The sequence below is a fragment of the Fulvia fulva genome, chromosome 13 (assembly GCF_020509005.1).
Source record: "Fulvia fulva chromosome 13, complete sequence".
Taxonomy (NCBI): domain Eukaryota; kingdom Fungi; phylum Ascomycota; class Dothideomycetes; order Mycosphaerellales; family Mycosphaerellaceae; genus Fulvia; species Fulvia fulva.
Window position 1 is genome coordinate 1117967 of NC_063024.1, and position 25033 is coordinate 1142999.

The 25033-nt window shown below is 52.3% G+C and overlaps 9 protein-coding genes across 9 annotated transcripts; 7 read left to right on the plus strand and 2 right to left on the minus strand.

Annotated features, from left to right (window-relative positions):
* Positions 1-5588: 5588 nt before the first annotated feature.
* CLAFUR5_14439 (uncharacterized protein) lies at positions 5589-7640 on the plus strand (the record flags this gene model as incomplete). Its single annotated transcript, XM_047913587.1, has 4 exons — positions 5589-5709; positions 5758-6070; positions 6123-7334; positions 7421-7640. 4 exons carry the CDS (start codon positions 5589-5591, stop codon positions 7638-7640), a joined length of 1866 nt encoding a protein of 621 aa, XP_047769276.1.
* A 321-nt stretch (positions 7641-7961) lies between these two features.
* Positions 7962-8440, plus strand: CLAFUR5_14440 (uncharacterized protein; the record flags this gene model as incomplete). The annotated part of the gene is made up of 2 exons (XM_047913588.1): positions 7962-8029; positions 8083-8440. The coding sequence occupies 2 exons, from the start codon at positions 7962-7964 to the stop codon at positions 8438-8440; spliced, it is 426 nt and encodes a 141-aa protein (XP_047769234.1).
* Positions 8441-9093: 653 nt separating this feature from the next.
* CLAFUR5_14441 (uncharacterized protein) lies at positions 9094-9951 on the plus strand (the record flags this gene model as incomplete). The annotated part of the gene is made up of 2 exons (XM_047913589.1): positions 9094-9275; positions 9327-9951. 2 exons carry the CDS (start codon positions 9094-9096, stop codon positions 9949-9951), a joined length of 807 nt encoding a protein of 268 aa, XP_047769232.1.
* Positions 9952-10490: 539 nt separating this feature from the next.
* CLAFUR5_14442 (uncharacterized protein) lies at positions 10491-11246 on the minus strand (the record flags this gene model as incomplete). Its single annotated transcript, XM_047913590.1, has 1 exon — positions 10491-11246. The coding sequence occupies one exon, from the start codon at positions 11244-11246 to the stop codon at positions 10491-10493; it is 756 nt and encodes a 251-aa protein (XP_047769261.1).
* A 2888-nt stretch (positions 11247-14134) lies between these two features.
* CLAFUR5_14443 (Nucleus-vacuole junction protein 2) lies at positions 14135-17638 on the minus strand (the record flags this gene model as incomplete). The annotated part of the gene is made up of 1 exon (XM_047913591.1): positions 14135-17638. One exon carries the CDS (start codon positions 17636-17638, stop codon positions 14135-14137), a length of 3504 nt encoding a protein of 1167 aa, XP_047769260.1.
* A 1130-nt stretch (positions 17639-18768) lies between these two features.
* Positions 18769-19146, plus strand: CLAFUR5_14444 (uncharacterized protein; the record flags this gene model as incomplete). Its single annotated transcript, XM_047913592.1, has 2 exons — positions 18769-19073; positions 19134-19146. 2 exons carry the CDS (start codon positions 18769-18771, stop codon positions 19144-19146), a joined length of 318 nt encoding a protein of 105 aa, XP_047769259.1.
* Positions 19147-20022: 876 nt separating this feature from the next.
* CLAFUR5_14445 (uncharacterized protein) lies at positions 20023-21324 on the plus strand (the record flags this gene model as incomplete). The annotated part of the gene is made up of 1 exon (XM_047913593.1): positions 20023-21324. One exon carries the CDS (start codon positions 20023-20025, stop codon positions 21322-21324), a length of 1302 nt encoding a protein of 433 aa, XP_047769222.1.
* A 1421-nt stretch (positions 21325-22745) lies between these two features.
* Positions 22746-23561, plus strand: CLAFUR5_14446 (Methyltransferase ucsB; the record flags this gene model as incomplete). Its single annotated transcript, XM_047913594.1, has 1 exon — positions 22746-23561. One exon carries the CDS (start codon positions 22746-22748, stop codon positions 23559-23561), a length of 816 nt encoding a protein of 271 aa, XP_047769258.1.
* Positions 23562-24275: 714 nt separating this feature from the next.
* CLAFUR5_14447 (uncharacterized protein) lies at positions 24276-24980 on the plus strand (the record flags this gene model as incomplete). Its single annotated transcript, XM_047913595.1, has 1 exon — positions 24276-24980. One exon carries the CDS (start codon positions 24276-24278, stop codon positions 24978-24980), a length of 705 nt encoding a protein of 234 aa, XP_047769218.1.
* Positions 24981-25033: the final 53 nt, after the last annotated feature.

A 25033-nucleotide genomic window follows, 5' to 3' on the forward strand; every position in this document is an offset into this window, starting at 1 on the left:
CAGCTTCAGATGCATGCCAAGGAAGAGGTTGGTGTCCACAGTCTTGATGGAGTACTTCTTCTTCAGGCCAGCAATGAGGTTGTCAATCCTCTTTTCAGATTTGCTAAAGATTTGGAAGTCATCCACATAAAGGAGGACAAGAATGTCCTCCCCCTGAAAGAGGCAAGCATCAGAATCTGTCCTCTTCAGGCTAAGAGCTTCAAGAGTCTCTTTTACATCATAGTACCAGAGGTTGGCTGACTGTTTCAATCTATACAACCCTTTCTTGAGCTCTAGGACCAGGTTTGATGCATTCTTCTTGATCAGTTCAGCTCCTTCAGGTGGTCTGATGAAGAGAGGTCTATCAATCTTGGGGTTTATGAAGGCTGTTTCCACATCAATTTGCCTTCTCTTCCAGCCAAGCACTATGCACAGGGCCAGGAGGATTCTGCCAGTAGCATGCCTTGGGGTGGGTACAAATGTGTTGACATAGTCCATCCCAAGTCTTTGGGTGAATCCCTTTGCAGTCCATCTGGCTCTGCGCTTTTCAATGGTTCTATCTACTTGTAATGAAGTACCTATTTCCCAGAGAGAAGCTTCCTTCCCTTTGGGACCTTGGACATATGGATCTATTGGACACATTCTGTGTCTTCAAGAGATGTGAGTTCTTTCCTGACTGCCCTGACCCATTCAGCTCTGTCAGGCCTGCTGAGGGCATTAGTGAGGGAAGTTGGGTCTTTCAACTTCTCCTTCTTAGGTGCAGATTCTGTAGCTGCTGCAGAAAGTCCTTGATTAGCAAGTCTTCTGTAGTCATGCTGGGCTCTGCCCTCTCTGGTGCTTCTTCTTGTGGCCTCAGGAATGACCTTTGCTTGTTTCATGATAGTTGATTCCACCATATCACCTCTCTTTCTTTTGCTAAGATGGGGCTGAGGATGGAATGGGGTCATGAGGTTGTCAGGGTCGTCAGGTGAGTCCTCTGGGTCTTGTTGCTCATGGACAGTTTCTTCAGGAGTGGTTTCCTGGATCTGGGGGGAAGCGCTTCTTGGCGTATGTGAGAGTGTCACATGCTCCCCTTGGCGCTCTAGGGAGTCTTCTGTTGATGCACCATTTTGTCCAGCTGGGTCACTATGCTGCTGCAGCTCCCCCTGGGGCTGCTCGGTCTCCTGTCCATTCTGTGGAGAGGTGTGACGCGCTTGGGGCGCATGTTGGGGCATGTGATTGCGCCCTTGTGGAGAGTGAGGCTCTATAGGACTTGCTGAGGGGCCTCCTGGGACATCTGGGGGGTCTTCAGGATCCATTTGGGAGGTGGATGCTTCTTCTCTTTCACTCCCATCATCTACTGCTTCAAGCTGGGAGCTCTGATCTCTTGGAGATGGCTTTCCCTGAGCGACCTGCTGGGCAGCAGGGTATGGATGGCCAAATAGACAGTCTTCATTGAAGGTGCAGTGGGGTCCAAACTTGGAATCATCTGTCCACATCCTCCCATTCCAGACTGGTCTCCAGAGCAGGTAGTTGGTTGAGGAGTCTTCCTGGAATCCAACATACCACTATATCTCTGCTCTGGGCATGAACTTGGCTGAATCTTGCTTGTTGTCCAAGTTTCTAATGCCTTGCACCCAAACCTCCTGATGTTGCTCAGGTCAACCTCCCTGACCCCCAGCCCAAGGTCTTCTTCAAAGTCCTGGATTGGGATCTTCTTGGTGGTAAGGTTGTAGAGTCTGTTGGTGATGTAGCATGAATGCTTCATAGCAAAATGCTATATAAATTGTGGGAGGCCAGAGTCTATCATCATAGCTCTTGCCTTGTTCACCACAACCTTGTTGGAAGCTTCTGCAATCCCATTCTGCTCAGGAGTGTATAGGGCTGAGAAATCCCATCTGATGCCTTCAGCCTGGGCTTCCCTAGCAAGTTCCTTGTTGTTGAACTCCCCTCCTTGGTCAGAGAACCATATCTTGGGGGTCTTCTTGTAGAAGTTCTACATCTTAGCTAAGAATGCCTTGATTGCTGCAGGGGCATAATCTTTCTTCTCCAATGGTTTGCACCATCTCATCCTTGTCTTTGCACAGGTGAGCATCAGACAGTACTTGTCCTTCTGTGAGGATACTAGCTCAATTGGGCCAATCAGATCTGTATGAATTTCATCAAGGGCATGGAGTGCTAAGGGTCTGGGAGTTCTTGAAACAACTCTCTGTGACCTGGACAACTTGTATGGCTCGTAGTGTCCAAGTTCTATAGTATCAATTCCTTCAAGGCCTGTTACTACACTCTTCGTAGCATTAAGCAAGATGCTGCCAATGTGCCCAAGTCTTTGGTGCCATCTATCAGTGTCAGCTCTTGGCTTGGTAAAGACAAGTGCTACAAGGCCTCTCAGTTTTGATCTGTTGATTTTGCTCTTTAGAGCTCTCCTAATGCGGAAGTTCCTGAGCATAGTCACATTCTTGACTGTTGTGAGCAAGCCCACTGGCTTGCCTTTCTGGAGCAGGGTGTTTGATGGCCTGTCCATATAGATGCCATGATCTTTAAACATAAGTTCTGCAGAAATTAATGTAGCATCAGCATCTAGGGAGTATAGGACGTTGCGGGCCATAAAGGTTTGCTTCTGGCCAAATTGGTTCTTGAACACAATTTCTATGTTTCCCTCAATGTACAGCTAGGATCGTCCAACTGCTTGGGAGAAGCATTTGGGTTTGTGCAGTCGCCTCACATTGATGAGGTCATCCAGCATGTTGGTGATGTAAAAGGAAGTGCCTGTATCCCAGACTCCTAAACGCCTCCGATGTTCTGCCGGCGGCACTTCGTAACTTCGAACATCTCCCTAAAATACCTTCTAGGTAACCTATTATCTTATAGCTCATTCAAGACAACTCCACACGATAGAACAGCTTCTATTATATGATCGGACGAGCGCTTACTATCAAGGAACGTGTCGACACGTTTTATATACGACACCGCGACGATACGACTATCCGAAAGAACATGCTCTCCCCGAACGATTAGGCCTAGCTGGATTCCCTCCACAACACCCTCTAGGTCTTCGAGATAGGCACGATAGATACGTAGGGCGAGAAGAAGCACCTATACGACCAGTATCCGACTCTGTGCTTCGTGCTTAATACACTCGATAGGTATAAAGAGCAATTTGAAGAGGAAGCAAGGAATGACGACTCCTACGAATATCTCTCCGCGTGTTGCGCTATAAGCTGGTCTAAGGCCGAGAAGTACTTCGGACTCGTAGATCAGATGCCTGTCTATTACGCCGCTATAATGTTCAATCCTATCTAGAAGTAGGAGTGGTTCAAAGACATATAGTCGGCCGGCACTGAAGAGTAGTAGAATTGGATCAATACTACCCTCGCGCAAGTGTAAGAGCTCTGGACAGACTTCTATAAGCCAGCCGATCAGATGGCTATAACACCTACTAAAGAGCCGGCGTCTAAGAAGCGTAAGAATAAGAAGGGCAAGGCACTAGCGGCATCTCAATCTCAGCCTTCACAACCGGTTATTGTTAAGGACAATGACGACCTTCGAAGCGTGCTTAACAACAAGTGCAAGCGGCGGAGGGTTGACGAGCTTCTTGTACCTACTGTCAAGCGTGACTCGCTTGAGAAGTACCTGGCTAGCACTTGTGAGATTAATCCACAAGCTATCAAGTCTGCTGAGCAGATTAAGGCCGACAATATAGCTCTATACGATGCCCTTAGATACTAGTACCGACACCGTGAGATAGAGCCGGAGCTAGCGAGGTTTGCGTTCGATACACTCGCTATTCCGCTTATGTCGGACTCTCCAGAGCGCTCCTTCAGCTCAGGCCGTAATATGATTATATACAGACGCTGAAACCTTATAGACACTATCATTGAAGCCTGTAGCTGTCTACGCAGCTAGTACGGAGCACCAGGTAGTGGCGATGTGGACGATGAGGTGGCTATCGAGAATGACTATAAGGACAACTTCTTTACACGAGCTATAGAGCCTGGACCGGAGGTTGTAGTGACAGCAAGCAGCAGCAGCGGCAGCAACACCTTATGAAGATACAGACCTTCCTAATTAGGAAAGTGGTCACCAACTGGTATGTATTGGTAGGCTTATTCAGCTATAGGTTATTGGTATGGTATGGACAAGATGAGTACCGGTAACCATACCAATACACTCACTGTCTCCGGATGCTGCTTAAAGCAATTGGCATTGGTGTGCTTATGGGTGCATTGAGTGCACAGATCCTCATCATCAAAAGCTCCCCCAACAAGTCTAGTCCTGATGGATGTTGGGACTTGTTCCCTTTCAAGGGTGGAGATCATGGTCTCTAGGGATGTGGTTTCTGGAGGATTGTTGTGCCTCCATGTTCTGAGCCATTCAACATGGTTCAGTCCCTCCACAAAGTTAAGTCTGTAGTACCCATCTGGCATAACAAAGAGAGGCTTAAGCTTCTTCTTGTTATCCACCTGTGAGGTTACTATGAACTGATCCAGAGCAATCCTATGGTTGTGTACCCAGGATTGGAATGATTCACAGTATCTGAGGGTGTTTAGGCGAAGCTCATCAAGCTTTAGCTTGTTGACACTCCTCATTGCATCATATAGGTCAATTGTGACCACAGGTTTCTAGGTTGTTGCAATGGTATCATACAGCTCTTTAGCAGACTTGTCTGCCTCACCAAAGTTTGGCCTTATGCTTGGATCAAGTCTTGATATGATGCAACCAAATGCTTTCATATCATTGATCTTCCATTTCTTGTATACAGCCTTGTAGCCTGGGCTATCCTGCCTAATGGGTGTGGTCTCTCCCCTATAAGTTGCTAGGGAAGGCATTGAAACCTTGTCCACCCAGTCCAGACCATGGAAGACATGCCCAGCTAGATCGTTCTCCAGAAGGGCTGTTAGGAGCATCGTTTTCCAGGCTTGAAACTGGACTCCCTTCTTCAGCACCTGGTTGTCCTTGGCGGATTTGGCCAGGCTGCTGTGGTTGTTTGTTCTGCTCTCTATATTGGGCCTAGCTCTTCTGCTGTACCACTGGTATTGATGCTTAGGACCTCGGCTTCCTGCAGGTGTTGCTGAATCGATTGGATACAGGTAAGGCAAATGTAGGGTCAGGGTCACCAGCAAAGCAAGCTGATCCTTGATGGAGGCTCTGATGACAATTCAGGCTTCAGGTCGAATAGGCAGAGGAGCACCCGGGCTCATAACCTGTTATAGGGGTGATTGACGAGTGTACAAGCTTGCTGAACCATGAAACAATAAGGGTGATCAGATACCTTCTGAATTGCATAAGATGTATCTATGGTGGCTACAGATATTGCTGATATAGGGTGTGTGTGCCAAGTCCTGACTAATATGGTACCCAAGTCACCTGATTCACAACAAATTTGACACAATAACACTTCTTTTTCCTTCAATGTTCTCACAACTTCGTGCTCGTTTCACGCGCATCACCGCCGGCGACAGACACATTGACTCGAGTACGGGACCAATATCGACCACCAAGCGCTGTCGGCGATGCTGTGTCAGACATCGAGGTGTTCTGTCCGCGGTTTGAACTGACTTGTCTAGCCCTGGTGCTGAGTATCTTGCCCGAGATCTCCTTCACTTTCGTTCATACTGCTTCAGTGCAGCATGCCTAGCGACAGGGAGCTCGATCAGGCAGCTACTGATCTGCAGCGCTTTCGTGTCTCACAAGAGCAACAGACCAAGAGCCAGGATGATATTTTGCAGCAATATCAAACTTTGATTCAAGGTACGCCGGTTCCCTGGAGCTATTTCGACACACGCTGATCTGTAGCAGATTACCGCCGCCTACAAGCCGATTACGATGAAGCGCGAGACTCTCGCGACAACTACAAGCGACTGAGCAAAGGCGCCGAACGTAACCCTTTCGCCCTCGTGCTCATCGACGGAGATGGCTACATCTTCGATGACCACCTAGTTGGTGGCGGGGTAGAAGGTGGTTCAAAAGCTGCACAATTGCTCAATGATGCTGTAAAGCGCAGCCTGGCGGCGAAAGGTCTCGAAGACTGTCGTATCATGGTCAGGGTCTACGCCGATTTGGTCGCGCTCAGCAAAGCAGTCTCGAAAGTCAAGCTGTGTGGCGCGGAGAAGTATGACGCCAAGCAAGAGTCCTGTGGGCAAGACCTCACTAACACCTACCAGGCGTGCTCTAGCACCTTTCGCTGCAAGCTTCACGAGGACAAACGAATTATTCGACTTTGTCGATGCTGGCGAACTGAAGGAGAATACCGACTTCAAGCTCAGAGCGCTTCTTCGACAGTTCATTGACAACACACAATGCCGCCATATCTACTTCGCCGGTTGCCACGATGTGGGATATGTAAGTGACAATTTCGCCATGCAACGCCTTGCCGTGTCATGGTTTCCCCTCACAATGGACACAGCCCGGCCTAAGCAGCCACTGACAACTACACAGGTCAGCGAACTCATGCCGCACGTAAACCAGCGAGATCGAATCACACTTGTTCATAACCATGCTTTCCAACAAGAGTTTCAAAAGCTTGGACTTCCAACTGAACATCTACTGCCGAACGTCTTCAGGACGACACCATTAGGAGAGCAGTCCAGCACCAAGCCCACGCCCCTTCAAGCTTCGAATGGAGCTACACCATCCGACAGTGCACCTATCTGCTTCTTCTTTCAAAAGGGCCGGTGCACTTACGGCTCAGGCTGCAAAAACCGCCACGTGAAAGCGGCCATCGATGACATCAAAGACTGGCGACAAAAGTCTTCAACCCCACATGCTGCGCGACCAGTCGGCAAATCTGATCACGACTCGATGGGCAGCAGACCAGACTCGAGACGATCCATGACCCAAGAGTTCGACCAAGTCCAACGTCGTTGGAACGATTCGCCGCATGGTAATGGGCATGCTCGAACCCAGTCATTCGAGGCCGAGTTCGAAGCATTGCCACGCCCAGAGGAGATCCCTCGAAACAAGATCGCCATCAACAGGCACTCAAAACGTCTTGACCCTTACATGTCAACCACCCCAGAAGAACGTGCCGCTTTCTTAGCTTATGTGGCAAAGGGCAAGCTCTGCAACAACCTTCACCTTACAGGCCGCTGTCCAAATCCACAAGACTGCAAATACGACCATTGTCCTATCGACGAGGTCACAAGAAAGTGCCTACGGGCGTTCGCTTTCAATACACCATGCGACAAGAACCAGTATGGGAGCTGCCGAAACGTGGATTGCAATCACGGCCATGTTTGCCAGCGAAGTGACTGCAGATTCCGAGGCGGGAAATCAAACTGTCGATTTCCATCCGAAGTACATACAATCGACTATCACGCCACAGACTTTGTGGACGGGTTGCAAGAGGAACATGGAGACCTTATGGCCTTTTCAGGGTGAGTGACATTCACAGGTCTCACTGCGTCAAGCTGCTGCATACGGCCGCACCAGCGCTTACTGACGAGGCTGACGATCTTCCCAGGTCGTACTCCACGACTCCAAGTACTCGCAGCGACTACGGATCAGGGTACGCAAATGGCAAGGCAGTTAAGAGTCTCGAGACTGAGGCACACGATGATATCGACGTATTGGTGGATACCGTGAGAACCGGTCCTACGCAAGAAGCTTTACGATATGCAGGATCAAACGAAGAACAGGATCAGGAACCCGACGATACTCCCACGTGGGACGGGCGATGGTAACTCAAATACTTCACGCCCTTCGCCGTGGAGCAACGCCACTGAATTAGAAGCGAGACGCCTGTTCAGTAGACCAGACGGCTTCTATGTTGCATCGCTGAGAATAGCTGGAGTCACGAGATTAGGTACCCATCCACTGAAATAGTTGAGCTCAGATAAAGCTCAAATCTTCAGCTGATTGTCCCATTCACTTGATGGGGATATGTTGCTGCCTGATCCGAGCATGTGACCAGGGTCCATGTCGAAAGCTCACACTTCTGACGACTTACATATCTCCAGCACTCCACTACTCTACCCGACCAACATCACAACATCCACGACGTGATGGCTAGCACGCTCAACAAGCGACCCTCGACACCGACCGTCACAGGCTCAGCTGCCAAACGGTCCAAGTCAGTCATGCCCAATCTGCGCATGGTACTGAATGAAAACTGACGCACTTCAGGCCTGACTACAACAGTATCATCTCAGTACTGGTCGGTGAGGATGAGGAGGAGTTCAAAGTCCACAAGACCACCCATTGCGACCGATCACCATATTTTAAGGCTGCCTGCTCGACTCGCTGGCAGGAAGGTCGAGAAGGCGTCGTTAGACTGCCTGATCACAAACTATCCACCTTCGCAATCTACATCCACTGGTCGTATACCGGCGAGCTAGACGTCAAGCTAGTGGGAAAGGGCGAGAGCGGTAGCCCGGATTCACACGAGGAGCTTGTGCGGACCTGGATCCTGGCACACTACCTTGGCAGCCTCGACCTGTGCAATCTCGTCATCGACCCAGATGCTGCAGCGGTACGAGGGTGACGATGATTTCTATGAGCAACCGGAAGGACAGGAACTCGCCTTGATCTACACGAACTGCGCTAGTGATAGTGGCATTCGGGGGCTGGTAGTTGACATGGCTCATCCATGGGACGTAGAATATTTCGATGCGCAAAGTAGAGACTGGCCGCGGGATTACATGGCAGAAGTCCTTCGTGAGCTCGTTTCTGGTCGGACGAAGGACAGTATGGATCCATCACCAAAGGAGCGCTGCAAGTGTCATGAGCACGAGGAGGGAGGGCCAAAGTGTACTTGAAGGGAACCAGGCAGTTCGAGCGAGCTTGTTGATTGTCTCGAGCGCCGGATGCAACGGAGTCTATGTGGAAAGACCTCTGCAGCGTGCAACCCGGTTCTGCTATCGTAGGATAGACTCGCAACCGGAACGTATTGCACGGTGTATAGCTCGCTGTCATAAATACTCGGTCTCAAGCTGAGCGGTCGAGTGTAAAAACGAAGACTACCCATTCATCCAATCTGCCCGAGCCGTTGGCGGCTGGATGCTTAACGTTGCCGCGCTCGCTTAAGCATGTGAGCCGCGATCCTTGCAAAGCCTGTGCGCACGCAAGCCGACACTTTTGCTTTTGTCGCACCCACTCCACCAAAAACAAACACATTCGCACCACTGCATTGGTAGCATGGCGGACAACATCAGCACGCCGGCGAGTGCGACGCCATCTTTCGCCACAAACTCGCAAGCGCCCTTCGCGACATCGTCAACATCCGCAGCGGCACCAGCATGGAATGCAGCAGCACTGCCAGCACCTACAGCCGCAAAACAACCAAGTGACAGTGAGGAGTCGGCTGCAAAGCGCTTCAGGTGCGGGCCTTTCTCCATCACGCGTCTATGAGCTGAGCTGACAATGTGTAGACCCGACTACTCAGAAGTGATCACGGTTGTGGTGGGCAAGGAGGGGACCAAATACATTGTCCACAAAGCGTCCATCTGCGCCAAATCGCCGTTCTTCGCCGCGGCGTGTTCCAAGAAGTGGGAAGAAGGACAAGAGGGCATCGTACGATTACCCACTCAACGGCCTAAGGCATTTGCGATGTTTCTGCACTGGGTGTACACTGGATCTATCGACATGGCCATGACGGACATGAACATCGAAACTGAACCGAGTTACCTCACGCTCGCCCACCTCTGGGTCTTGGGGCACTATCTCCAGGTCCTGGAGTTCTGCAACAAGCTTGTCGATACGATGTTTGCGCGTCGTCGCCAGCTTCCACGCAGACACCCGAACGCAACGACACTCAAATTCGCTTGCGAAAGCATTCCGTCGGAAGGCGGCGCAAGGCGGTTCTTGTTCGACCTGGCAGTCTGGTGCTACGGTACCGAGACTTGTGAACGAGAGGAGCCTCAGCTTCCAAGAGAGATCGTTACTGCGATTGCGAGAAAACACATCGCTGGCGACCTGAAGACCGACAGCAATCCGCTGAAGAAGACGCGCTGCCACTACCACGACCACAACGAAGGCGATGCCGAGTGCAAATGAATGTGGCAGAGGGAATGGACATTTGAGACCGAGAGGGTTCTTTGACCGAGGACAGAACGCCGGCGATGCCGCACAATGTATCTACTCACCTCGCGAACACGTACAAAGAGCCAAGTGCTTTGCGATCGCTTCGACAACACTCAATTGTTCTAAGGTGTTCGAAGCACCCTGCGCAAGGTTCGATCGCCGTCATTCTGGGAGCGCGGCGGCAACTCTTCTGTGAGATGCATTCTCTCGCGCTCCATCCTGAAAATCTTGAGATCCTTGTCGATTGTGTATCGACTTAATCCAAGCGTGTCGGCTTTCCGGTCCGAGTTGTGAAGAACCACCACAGTCCGTTGCTTTGTAGCGCCGGCTCAGATATCGCATCTCATCGTCGTGCAGCTATAGTCTGATCACTGCAATCGTAGCGCACTGAGTAGTAGAACATCCGCGTTGCACATGCTTGGCTTGGCGAAAAAGTGGATGATCACGAGGTGGTAGCGAGATATCGTGATGAACAACATAACTGATTGAGTTGAGATCACTACATGATATGATCACCAGAGCGAGACTCCGCTGATGGCTATGCCATTGTATAATCTGCCCACCGCCACGAGTGTGATACTGAGCGTCAGAGTATCGAAAACTCTCCAGCCTTCTTCCTTCTCGGACTTTGCTTCATCCTGACTCAACTCCCCGTCTTCCTCCGCTTTTAACTGCTCGGTCGGGATCTGCGCTCGAAGCTTTAAGGCATCACCTGCTGCCCTGCTGGGGCTTGTTCTGTCAGGTTGGCTCACTGCAGCTGCTTGCGACTCCGTAATGGATGTTCCAGTACTCACTTTCTCTCCCCTTGAAGTGCTACCCTCAGCATCATCTTTGAATGCTGATACTCTGCGTTGAATCTTTGGAGAAGAGGCGAGGATGTCCTTCAGATCGGCCTCGTGTGCGCTTTTGAGCTCACGCATTAGAGAGCTTTGTTGCTTGTAAAGATCTGCCTGTCGTAGCTGGATTCGAGATTGCTCAGTCTGTATCGCGCTCAGTACCATCTTCCGGCCGTCGGGACACTGAGCAGTACTATCGAAGATGTTCATTGTGATCTCTAGACCCGATTGGTGCGATAGCTTCTCTCCAACTTTCTCTAGGTCATCTTGTATCTCAGGAGTCGGCCTGTGGTACGAGAATGGCCGCACACCATAGAAGGTGAGTGATCTACCGGTTGATGGAGCCATGCGTCCTAAAAGGGGAGTGCTCCGGAATAGACCTCTCGATGGTCGCAGGATGGTGCGGGCCAATCTTTGGGTGGTTGTCGCCATGTCGCTCGTCTTCTGCTGTATCTTGCTGGTTGGAAATGTTGCACGCCAGGAATTGTGAACGCTGCAAGGGTATGAGTCGAGCTTTTGGCCTCGCACCATTGGGTCAGCATGGCCTATGCCAGCTGGATTAGCAGGCACCTGTTTCAACAAGCTAGAGCCATCGAGCAATTTTCGAGCACTGTCATTTGCCTAGACCATGATCCAACTACTGGCTCCGCTAATCTGGGAAGACCTTGTTTAGAGCGCGAACTTCTTCGGTACCCTGGTCGGCTAGCGCGTGGAAGATCTTCAGATTCTGTAGGTCCTCCTCGAGCTCTGAGATAGACTTTGCTGGTGTGGGCGAGAGCCCGCGCGGTGGCATAGAACAGAGATCACCGATCGTGGAATGCGAGCCTATCGCATCAGTCCGTGAAGTACTCATTTTTGGACGCTCATCGATGGCCAAGAGTCGCTTGTGTGTTGCCTCCAATTTGTTCGCCACGATAGGGACGGATTCATCCGATTCTTCTTGCCTATTCACGTCAATTACCGGCTCCGCTCCAGCTGTTAAGTGTCTTCCTTTGGCCCAGCCGAGTGAGTGCCTGTGGTCTCATGTAGCGGTGTATGCCTTGTCGTACGCAGCAGCATGTGCCGAGCACTCGTAACAGAGACTGCAAATCTGGTGAAGTAGCGAGCGCTTTCACGCAAGACTGCAGTCCTACTGACGTACGTCTGAGCATGGCCTGCGAAGCTAACCAGAAGCCCATGGCCACGTTGATTCTGCCGGAGAGAAGTCAAGATAGACGATCTCAGGAGGGTCGCCATGCTATTTTAACCAGTTTCACGACGAGTCCGTATACAGCTGTGATCTGATGAGATGCTTGTCGATATTGTCGTAGGTGGCAACCGTCGATGGAGAAGCTGTCATCACTCGTGGGTGAAATTCTACCAACACAGTCAGCACTACCTTTTGCAGCTCCACGAGCGCGCGGTTGTTTCAGACCACCAAGTGAGTTCTTTCTTGTGGCGTGGAACAGGTACCTCACTGGTAGCATGTTTCGGAACTCCATGAAGTCCTTTCATGATACTCATCCAACCCAAGAGAAGGGTCGAATTAACGAGCGTGCCTTCTTGGGATGCATGCCCACCCTCCCATCGATGTTATCACTCCTGCATCCGCTCCCATGCCGTCTCACCATCTATTCCTCCCTCAATGACAATTCGCCCTCCACTTCCCATCAACCATCTTCGTATTCGGAATACACCCATTCCCAGTAACCTTACAATAAAACTCCTATCGCGCCCCAACATTAGCCAATCCCACCCGCTCATTACAGGAACAAAAGTCTTACATCCGTGCAAGTCTGGCTCCATCCACCCCTACCATATGCCCCAAGCTCATAGCAAGTACCACTACCGCCCACTCCAGGCTGGCTCACAGCCTGGCAGCTCTGTCGACGAAGCATCAGCAAAGTTCGATAATATGGTAAGGAGCATGGTGAGATGATGGTCGTACCGCGGCCCATGCTGTCGAGCAGAAGATGGAGATGATTAAGCGTAGCGACCGAGGGCTAGCCACACCGGAGTACGAGCTTGCGAGTACGTAGGTGAGGCGTCAGCGAGGGAGTGAAGCTCTATACCGGCCCTCAACTAGCCTTGGCGCCCGCTCTGATTGGTCAACTTTCATGTTTTAGGGTCACGTGACCTACCGCACTGTGCCTGTTGGCGAACTCGCAAACATATACTCGTCGCTAACGCCTATGTCGTCGTATAATAAGCACTGTACGTCGGGTAGCGGTAGCGTGGATTGCACGCTACTTTGCAGTCTAGAAGGGTTGGTAGAGAGCTCCACTCCGCTACGCTTACCTTTGGAGGTTCACAACCGCCAACAGCACATTTTACGACGACATGAGCGGGCGCCAAGGCTAGTTGAGGACTTGTATAGAGCTTCACTCCCTCGCTGACGCCTCACCTACGTACTCGCAAGCTCGTACTCCGGTGTGGCTAGCGCTCGGTCGCTACGCTTAATGAATCGACGTGGGACGTGGTTGTCAACGGTACAGTAGCGATAGCCAGGTATCCGAACTTATACAATACTCCATACTTGCACTCGTTTGCAACACGCGGCCTCTGCGGAGGGCAAGGCTGACGAGAAGCAGCTAAAACGCGCTACATCTCGGAAATCGTGCTTGGCGAGCGCCAAGGGTGAGACCACGACGCCCCCATACGGGGTTTGGGCAGTACAATTCAAGGCATCCATTTGCAGTCCTGTGAGAGCTTGGAGAACTGCGGGACAGGCCTTTAATGGGTCCGAATTGCTGTTAAGTGGATACAGTCGCCGATGATTCCCTTGTAGAGATACGTTTTCGTGGCAGCCACTCAGACACAAGGTCGTGGCCACATTGTGAACACCTGGCTGAGTAGCCAGCCACATATGGCCACAATTGATGCAGGGGTACTTCGTGCCTTGGTGCCGGACAGCGACCCCAATTCGGTCTAATCTGGGCATTTCCAGGCTGCCTTGACGTCGATATTGTGTGGCCACCGGGTGTACCACAGGTGGCTACACTTGTGGCCACTGCGAAGAGATGAAATCCACATGTGGCCGGACATCTCTATTCCCTTGTCTCACGGCCAGAAGCTTGCGGGGGCCATTTGACGGCGAAGTTCCAAAGACACAGAACGCTAGAAGTCTAGACTCTAGAGGCTGTCGCCGCCATCTCGACGAGTATGATGCGATGGCACATGGGCACCTGAGGTGTCTTCTGAGACTGGCAGCAAGGAGTGGCGGCAGACAGGTCATGCCCGTCAAAACGCCAAGTCTGGGTTCTCTATGGGAAAGTAAGTACCAAAACGCTAAACGCTGCAAATGTTGAAGTTCGAGAACTTTCGAAGAACACACGCTTCCACTACCAACCCGTCGCAGGTGTAATATCAGATTCTACACGTGCGTGTTTAGACGAAGTCTCAGCCGGAGCTTGCGAATACTTCTCGACTTGTGCTTTGATCCGTCTGGCCAAGTCATCATCCTCAGCCACGTTCATGGGAACAGACATACCAGCCAAATGCGATGTCGCGCTGTCCTGTGCCTTGTCCTGTGGCTGTGGCAGCGTTGCTGGTGACCTTTTGACATCTTGCTCGTCCTCAAAGTCCTCCACGTGAAAATTCTCGCCACGAAGAAAGCGCTCGTCAGTGTCGGTCCGCCTCAGTGTAAGGTCCTCACGGCTAGGGTGGCCCTTGGACCCCTGTTCGTGGCTTCCCTTTGACCGCAATGCGTCAAGATCTTGATCAGGAAGCACCTCAGCATCAACACCTCTTTGTTCGTCGACATGAGCGGCGTCGTCAGTGCTGCCGTGGGCGAGGTCTGTGGTCAAGTTTTCTCTTGCTATCGCAGAAGCTGTGTTTTCGGGGACTTTCAGTGGAACGGATTCGCTGTCGTCGCTGTCTTCTGCTTTACTCGTGGCCACCGTAGCCTCGATCTTGGAAGCAGCGGGGGCTGATGCTTGACTTGCAGCATTTTCGCGCCGCCTTGCAGGCAGTGGTGGAGGAGCTTTGCGAGTACTGTCTGTCGAGGGATTCGGTGTTGCTGGCTTTTGCGACTGCGAGCTGAAGTCATCGTGGCCCAGGTCCAACAAATCTTCTTCGGATGCATTGGCACTGGAGGGCTCGTCCGCCTTGGTTGCCTTGTTGTCGGCGGTTGACGTCGGCTCACGAGGGTTGACCTCAGTCTCCACGGTATCTCCACCATCTCCGACTACGTTCTCTTGCCACGTTCCGAACTCATCTTCCATGGCTGTGACCCGGATACCATCGTCTCCTCCCCTGCCGATCGGAGGACTCGACGCTTTTGCACTTGAGCTTCCATCGGCATCCGTGTGAGATGCTCCCGCCCCAGGCCCACGAGCTGGCAAATTGGGCACCGGCTTGCGTCTCATATTACCGACCGTGCCCCATATGCCCTTCTGAGGACCAGGTAAAGGCTGTCCAGGTGGCGGCAGCGGTTGTCCTCTTCCCATCGGCTCTTTCGAAGACTGCGACCCTGGTTCGGGCTTGGGTGGAGTACGCGGAAATGCAGCCTTGTTCCTCTGGATAGCATTCCAGCCCCAGTTCTTTGCAGCATTGGTCGCAGCGCCAGCAGCTGCTATGAGATTGGCTTTGCGTTGCTGTGTCTGTTGGCTTCGTGAAGACGAGGCCGAAGAAGTCATAGCAGATCGCTCCGAATCTGTGCTACGAAGCGAGAAGGCGCGTGGAGTTGTTCCAATTGTCGACTCTGAGCTGGCCGACTCCTGACGGCTGCGAAGAGGCGTATCATCTGATTCGTCGGCGTCAGTGAGCGAGGCTTTCTTATCAGTGCGACTGCCGTCTTCGCTATCGCTAGTAGTAAGGGAGGATGGATTGGCGACCGCCTGCTTAGCACGGTCTCGAAGGTCTCGCAGCTCGTCAAGGGCATCCTTCTGTTGTGGCGGCTGATTATTTCGCGGTCGCCAAATCTTTCCTCTCCCCGAAGATGTAGGCCTAAGTGCCGGATCATCGGACCGCACAGGCTCGACCGTCTGGCCGTCGATAGCGACACTTGGCGCCGAAGAGGATATGGAGGGTGAGCGCAGGGGTTTTGGTGGCCGCGCTGTGCTCTGTGCCGCACGAGCAACGTTCTGCGCAGCTGAACGACCATCCTGAGTTGAGTTTGAGTTCTGTGACGGACTGTTCAACGCATTGGGAGGCATCGTCGAAGCATGTCTCAGCCTCCCGACGTTGAGCTCAGAATTGGACCAGAGACTTGTGGAAGTGGCAGTATCCGGTTCTTGCTGAAACTCTGGTACTGACATGGTCTTCTCATTGCGCTCGGCCAAGAACTTCGCTGAGTCGAATGCAGAGGGAACATGCTCCTCCTGTCCTACATCAGACCACGATCCTCCACGAGTGGATGAGCCGCGTGTATCCTGCATGGGGAATGGAACATCATCCCAGTTCGGTTTGACCAGCCCCTCAGCAATGGCACTTCGAACCCTTTCCTCGATCGCCCGCAGCACGAAGCCGTAAGTGATTTTGCGTTCGCTGACCACAGGTTCAACGCGAATCTCAAGCTCGGGCATAGTCTCAAAGGTGAACCATAGTCTGTTGGATGGTGGAGGCTTGATGTGCAAGAGCATCGTGCCTTGCACTCGTTTGAGCGATGTCTTCAACACCAGGTCGACCGTCCTGGTTTTGAACCTCTGTCCCAAGTCCAGCTTTGCAACAGCCAGCAGAGTGATCGACAACCCCCCATTGTAGCGCATATCAGCACTGATGGTGGTATCACCAGAGATGTTCAGGTCCCGCAATTTGAGATTTGTGAAGACAGGACCGGCATCGCCCAGATCCAGACTTCGCAGCCTCAGGGAGGTGATGAAGTTTGGCTTTTGGATACGATTCAGCTTTCGTTCGATCTTCGCCCGAACAAAGTCAACTAGACGCTCGCCATGGTGGACCCCAAGAAAGACGCGACCAAGGAGTGCGTTCAGCGCTCGTGTTTCTGATGTTAGCGAAGAGGAGTGCAACATTGACTGCAGCTTGATCAGGGCATCTGAGTCCAGCGGTCGCGGGGTCGGCGGCTTCGAGCGAGCATAGAGTAAGGCATGGTAGAAATCTTCCTTTTCGATGTTGGTAGCAGAGAAGAGGTAGAACGGCTTTGGGGGTGTTTGCGCATTCTGCTGCTGCAATGCGCCATTGGGGAGCTCGACGGGCGTCAGTACAATAGCTGTGCGCTTGATGAACAGATCAGCCTCTGGGATCATCTTCTCGTCCGCATCATCGCCATCTTTTCCTGCCTGCAGAGTGACTTTGTGGTGAGCCAAGCTGAGTACATGCTTGACTTCCACGCGGGCTGGCGAATCGTACAGCATCAGATGACCATGCCTGAGGACAATATACACAACACTTGCAGGGACTGGCTTCCGCAGAGTCTCATCGGTGTGCAACAGTGAATTCGTGCTGCCGTTGTTCTGCCTGCCAGCGAAGACGGATCGATACATGCTCTGGTAGACTGATTCTCCCGTTGACCCGGAGCTGCCATCTCCGGGCGTTGTAGCATCAGCTGCAACATTTGTGGTGCTGGCCGTATTTCCAGCATTGTTGCGCGCATTTATGGCTCCAATCGCGGCCTGAAAGTCATACCGCCTGAGCACAGCAAAGGTCCCACTCGCTGCTGCATCTCCAATGGACTCTTGCCGTTCTCTGTCTTCCTTTGCCCTCCTGGCCAACTCCTCGCTCTTGGCGTCCAGCTTGAAGACCTCATCGTCACCTGCGCCCGTCTTGCTCTGCTCTACGACGCGTGGTAACAGTTTCCATGCTGCTAGGAATACTGCGGCGAACAGTAGTGGGAGGAATGTCAGGCCGCCGAAGACATAGACGAAGGCGTACGTCCGGAAGCCCATTATGATACATGGGCATTGTGATACTGGCACATGATGGTGCTCAGCCTGTGAATGCTGAGGCTGAGGCTAACATGCGTAATGCTTCTTTCCGAAGTGCGCGTCTAAGTATAGCTGGCATTCGCGCGCGGTTGCACGTGGAAGTTCCCAGGTAGAGCTACGTCATGCTGAGTAAGCTGTGACTTCTGCTGGTCTCAGAATAGCATCAGACCCCCGCTTTGAGTCTTGGCACACTGGTCCGTGCTCGAGTCGGCTATCCGAGACCAGACTTCTGCTCCTTCTTGAGACCATCACCGAGACTCGTTCGTTCCTTGCTACACCGCGCGGGCATGAAGTTCATACATGTAATGTCCTCTCTGGCGGTGCAAGCGAAGCAAGTATCCATACAGTACCAAGCTGCATCACGTCTCTCGGCTCCAATCAGCACCAGAGGCGCCCGCCGTGCTACCTGCAAAAAATGTGCTGTTGGCGGTTGTGAACCTCCAAAGGTAAGCGTAGCGGAGTGGAGCTCTCTACCAACCCTTCTAGACTGCAAAGTAGCGTGCGATCCACGCTACCGCTACCCGAAGTACAGTGCTTATTATACGACGACATAGGCGTTAGCGACGAGTATATGTTTGCGAGTTCGCCAACAGGCACAGTGCGGTAGGTCACGTGACCCTAAAACATGAAAGTTGACCAATCAGAGCGGGCGCCAAGGCTAGTTGAGGGCTGGTATAGAGCTTCACTCCCTCGCTGACGCCTCACCTACGTACTCGCAAGCTCGTACTCCGGTGTGGCTAGCGCTCGGTCGCTACGCTTAACCAAGTCTCGCGCAGCACCAGAAACGGCCTGCTGACTTCCCGAGACTTATAGTCGTGCACACTTGCCCGTACTGAATCTTCTCCAGCGCAGCAGCTGTCTCCATTCCAAGGTACATGTAGGTTTGACCAAGGCGACATCTCGGACCGCCGTGGCGACTCCCACGGCCATCACATCGGTCATCCGGCACCAGATCTGCGAATACATAACGGAGCAGTGCATCCAAACTGCATATACCATTGACCTACTCCTCTACTCTTCGTCCGCTCACAGCATCGTCACACCAGGACCAAACCCTCCCAACAATCGACATCTTGACAAGAAACGACTCCATGTGCTACGCGAACCTATTGACCTGGATGAAATGCGGCCACTTCCGCGTCATCCAGCAGATGTGCCCAGATGCACAGAACCGGCAGCCTGCAAGCCTCTGCTTGAGTGCCCACGAGCCTGTCGCCACTGACATCGACACTGCTCATGGGTGCTGTCCAGACACCAGCAAGCATCCAGGAGAGCCGGATCGTTCAGAATGGGTCAACAGTCTCGGGATTGAGCGCACTTCAGGCCGAGGATGGATTCCGTATCACAGTCATGGACAAGACTCAGTGCTAATGGCTCAAGATCAAATGGTCCCGAGGTAAGTAGTACCATCACTTCGACTTCAGCTTTTACATGCACTGACTGCGAAGCAGTGCAGGCTAAGCTTGTAGCAATTGACTCCGACTGGTCTTCAAATTGACAATACCAACATCCCATATAAGCTCTGCTGGTTCTCGCACACGGACAAGATCCATTTATCATCACACGTTTGCCCGCCAATGTGATCAGTTCCAACGGATAAAATAAGGTGTCATACAAATTTATATCTCGAGGACGACAACTGAGATAGCTGCCGTTGGACAATATCGATGACGGTCAACGAAAACAAACGCGTAGCTTGTACCGGACCGGACGCCCTAGGTTAATCTTCGGTATCGCAAAAGTCCAACGTGGAGTGCTGGGAAAGAACAGGGTAGCTGCACAGGAAGATTAGACCTCCACGCCGATTCTTCGCGTTCCTCTCACACTCACAGTCGTGCTCCAGATCCAAAACATGGACTATGAACCACATACCTGGGAGGACGTAGTTGCGGGCCTTGATGCTCCAAATCTTCCCACAGCACTGGAGCACGTTGCGGGAGGACTCGATTGGTTTTGCCGAACCACGTTGGGATGAGATAAGATAAGGATGCGGAGCTTACCCTTGATAGCTTGTACTGTATGGTGTGAGGATCGCAAGTTTTGTTGTTGCTATCGTATAACTACAACATATCCGCTCTCACAAGATGGCTCCTCGCCGGTAGAATTATCCATTCCCATCAGATTGAAGCAATGGTAGATTCCGAATCAACGCAAGCCAGCACCTCGGTCTATCAGAGAAACACCCCAGTCAAAATATCACAGCACTTCCCCAACGGACTAACACTGCAGTTCATCAGATCCGCTTGCAAGATGCAGATTCCGCCGCTACGTTCATATCCGGCTTCCACGGTCCCGTCACACCCGAGCAGAGCCGACAAGTACGACGGAAAATTGACCTTCATCTCATGCCACTGTTGATGGTGATGTATTTCATCCAATCTTTGGACAAGACAACGCTGGGGACCTCTTCAATACTTGGGTTGCTGGAGGATAACGGACTGAGCAAGTCACAATACAATTGGCTCGGGACGATTTCCTACCTAGCGTGCTTGGTCTTCGAATGGCCGCAGAATTTGGGCTTGCAGCGATACCCACCTGGGAAGTGGATGGCATGCAACATCTTGATCTGGGCGGTGGTCCTGTGCGCGACAAGCGCGTGTCACAACTTCGATGGTTTGTTCGTCTGTCGGTTACTGCTTGGAGCATGCGAAGGTTCCATTACGGCTGGCTTTCTGATCATGACAAGCATGTTCTACACACACGACGAAGCCATGCCTAGAATCTCCTACTGGAGTCTGATGAACGGCGCCGCAAGCATCTTCGCCGGCTTCGTCAGCTTCGGTGTGTACCACGTTGATAACGAGATCATTGCGCCCTGGAGAGTCTTCTACATCCTCACCGGTGGCATGACGCTCATCGTCGGAGTCTGCTTCTGGTTCCTCATCCCCGACAACCCAATGCAAGCCCACTTCCTCACACCCGAAGAGCGCCTCAACGCCATAGCTAGGCTACGCAACAAGAGCACCGGCGTTGAGAACAAACCCTGGAAACGCGAGCAATTCCTCGAAGCCCTCACAGATTGGAAAGTCTGGTCCTTCGCCCTCTACGCCGCAATCAGCAACATCTCAAACTCCATGGGAAACTATACCGCCCCCATCATTAAATCCCCCGGCTTCAACGTCGGCCAAACTACCCTCCTCGGCACCGTCAACGGCGCAATGGAAATGACCGCAATCCTCTTCGGCGTCTGGCTGTTCACCAAGCTCCCCAACTCCCGCGCCTTACTAGGCGCCTGGTTCGCTCTCCCGAACATCATCTCCGGCGTCCTCCTCGTCGCGCCCCCCTTGTCAGCCCAAGGCGTGCTCCTCTTTGCCATGTACATATCCTTCTGGGGCGGGCCCGCTTTCATCTTCGCGATGGCTTGGCTGGCTGCGACGACTTCCGGACACACTAAGAAGACTACCGCTAATGCTATGCTATTCATCGGGTACTGCTTAGGTAATCTGTTAAGTCCGCAGATGTGGGAGGGGAAGTATGCACCGAGGTATTATGTGCCTTGGGGAATCATTTTGGGGACGTACGTGGCGAGGCCGGTTATGTTGGTAATTATGAGGTGGTATATGGTGAAGGAGAATCGGAGGAGGGAGAGGTACTTGGATGAGCATGGGGAGGAGGTTGATGTGACGATTTTTGGATGTCACGGATAAGGTGAATAAGGCGTTTCGGTATCCGTTGTAGATTATTTGCTTTGAGCTTGTTGAAGGGGAGCCAATGTGGTGGATACCACGAAGGCAACGGCAGTGTTCTTGAACTCACCTCAAGCGGCGACTCGAGTAGGGACCGCGAGTGAGACTCGTCTCTTCGCTCCTTCCTCCGCGAGCACGCAAACGCTATGAAATCGGCACATGCCGCTACGTCCGTGCGCGATTGCCTCTTCACACTGCTCCTGACTTCTTCCTGTTCTTCTCTCGACTTCAAGGTTCTCGACTCACAAACAAACCTCACCGACACTTCACTGTGTTCTGCACCACGACTACCATGACTACGCCAAGCAAGCGCACCATCGATCAAACCCGCCAACAGCAAAGAAAGTCAAGTGAGTCTCGACGACAATGAATTTGTGATATATGGACTGACACCAAGTGTCGACTCGACTACGGCAAAGAACATCTAATTGATGTCCTCGTCGGTCCGCATCAAACAAGCTTCGCCGCGCATAAGGGAGTCCTTTGCGCAGCTTCCGACTACTTCACCGCCGCCTGCTCCAAGACATGGGCTGAAGGTCAAGAAGGCATTGTGAAGCTACCAGAGGTCGACCCCGAAGCATTCCAGGTGTTCCTTCACTGGGCCTATCGCGGCGAGCTCGATTGCAGCTACATTACCGAGCCCGAGCCGCGAGCCCGCTTACAAGTTCCACCGCCTTCCTACCTGACTAGAAGGCCTGCGAGATGACGTTTCAAGGGGTCAAAACCAGCACCATCGAATATGCCTGGGGTGTCACGCCTGTGGGCTCGACCGTACAGATACTTTTCCTAGACATACTGGAGGTCGCAGAGAACTTGGAAAAGCATCTGGCACAGGACAAGGATATGCCTACTGAGGTTCTTCACTTCGCGTGTAAGTTTGCCTCGAACTGCTCGAGGCGTGATTGGGCTTTGTCTTATGACGATCGCTGCATGTACCATGAGCATGAGGAGGGCGAGAACTGTCTCGTTGATTCCCGACAGACGAAGGGACGCGGAAAGAACTGAGAGAAGTCCAGCGGCGGATCTATCAATCTAAGGAAAGGTCATGATAACGTGGTAAGGGCAGAAGCACCTCCCTCTGGACCTTGGGCAGCGGGGCAAAGGTCTGCACTTGCTTACCCTCGGGCGTCTTCATAGTGGTTGGCATGGTTCCAGTACTCGCAATCTGCTTTCGATATCGATTTCAGAACAAAGAGTTGTCCAGCAACGGTGTCATCCTACAGCCTTGGGTGTGAACTATACGTCGGCGTAGTGGAGGGATCGGCGGAAGTCTCTTCGGTACCTCGGAAGGCTCCTCTTCTCCGTTGTATCGAATCTTCTTCCAAACAAGCAATATCAGTAAAGGTCACATTCTGCGCGCGTAAAGTCGAGTGCTCAACACCATGGCATCAACCACAAGCACAGCTGGCAACGATTGGTCGGTCCACGCGCAACAATACGCCAAACACATCACAAGCTTCACAGGCAAAGGCGCCGCCGCGCTCGTCGCCTTCGTCAACGAATATGCTCCCTTGTCCCTCTCTTCAAAAGTTCTAGACGAAGGCGCAGGCACGGGGATAATGACCGAGATGCTCGTGGCGCAGCACCCAGGCATCACAGTCACGGCCGCAGACATTGCTCCTGGCATGCTCGAAATCTTGGATCAGCAGAAGCTACCCAATGTCAGCACAAAAGTCGTCGATGCTGCAGCAGACCATCAAGCTCAAGGCCTAGTCCCAAAATCCTATTCTCACGTCCTCAGCTCCTTTCTGGTACAGTTCGTCAATCCCGGCCAAGCTGCTGTCAACGAGATGTTTCGCATGCTTCAACCAGGCGGCACTCTCGGCATCGCGACCTGGGAAGTACTCTCGATGGGAGAGCCGTGGTTGATTGCGTGCAAGAATCTAGATCCGAACTTCACCTTCTCTACGCCCTTCAAATCGTTCAACAACGCGACATCCCTCGAAAATGCTCTCCAGGAAGCTGGGTGCATGGACATTCACAGCACGAGTGCTGATATCTGGTGGGAACCTGATAGCGTGGAGCACTTTGTGGAAGTATTTATGGACTCGCAGAATCCGGCTTATGTAGTGATGCAGGAGGCGTTCCACGGGGACAGGGAGGAGGCGAGGGCGGAAATGACGAAGGTCGTGAGGGAGAGGTATGCGGATCTGAGGTTCTATTTGAAGGCTGTTTGTGTTGTTGGAAAGAAAGGGTGAAGTTGCGATGAGATAGAAGGTGGCAGGGGTGGTGGCACGGACAGTCTGAGGCGGAAAGTGCCCAGTGTCTACGGACACGTTCCTCGTACCCGACCCTCTGTTGCGCCGGATCTCCTAAAGTCTGGAATCTAGACCCTAATTCTAAGCTAAACTTCGACTTTAATTAAGCTTGCTCGGCTTACTCGATGCTTGTAGTTGTTTAATATACAGCAAGATCGTGCTAAGCTGCCTATAAAGGGCTAGAAGGGTTAGAAGGGTAAGAGTTAGGGGTTAGGGTACAGTAGTTAGGGAGGGGTTAGGAGGGTTACGTAGGGTTACGTAGTATCTTCTAAAACAGTCGGGCGCCAGCTTATTAATTAGAATTAGTTAGGATTCAATAGGCCGAAAGGTCGGGTCTAAGAAACGTGTCCCTAGAGACTGGGCGGAAAGTGTAGCCGAGAGTCTGAGAAACGCGGACCTCACGCGACTTTGCCCTTTCTTACTTTTACAGCAACTTCACTGCATGCATGTGAAGCTATGAGCAAATGGCTGTTGCGCTCAATGTTCTCTGACCTTCTGTCACGGGCAGTATTACCGACACTTCACGCTCGGCCAAGCTTGACGTACTGGACCACATTGAGCTCAACATTCACAACATCTACTTCGAGCTATAACAAGCGGAAATCAGCGGCGACTTGCCCTACCCATCGACGGTGGACTAAAGATGAAGATGAGATGCTCCAAAGCCTCCAGCAGCAAGGCAAGGACTGGCCAGAAATTGCGGCGACTATGCAGCGCTCCGCTAGCGCAACGCGTACCCGCTTCTTGCGGCTTCGACAAATGGCGTTGCGTCAGCTATCACCTCCACGAAGCAGGGTACCGTACACTGCAGCAGAGGACGCTTTGATCGTCAAGATGCGCAATGGTGGCAGTTCTTGGGCGCATATCGCAGCCGTATTTCCTGGCCGAAGTGTTGAAGCTATCATGACTCATTATCATGGAAGTCTACGTGGCGGACATCACCTCAACACCAAATCTGGTCGTACGTGGACTCCAGATGAGATTGTGGAAGCGCATCGACTCAGGACTGATGTTGGAATGAGCTATGCGCAGATCGCAGACCGCTTTGGGAGGACCTACCAATCCATCTCAGGGCTTTTCAAGGTTTATGGTGTGCCGATCTGCGAGGTGTCCTGGAGGGCGAAGCGGTGGAAGCCAGAAGAGGATCAAAAGCTGCTGAGTCTGCGTGCCCAAGCAGTCCCCTGGCACATAGTAGCGCTTCAGCTGCCAGGTAGGTCCATTGCTGCGGCGAGGCATCGTTTATCCCATGCCCAACAGCTACGGACCCGCTCTTCAAGTCCACAAGCTGTCCTCCAGACAGACACGGAACGCCGAAGTGATGATGAAGTCGGCTCACCTTCGCTCAAGCCCGACCCTTAGATGACCATTCCTCCTCGGCACGAAGCAATCTTGCCAATCCATGTCATGCTCCG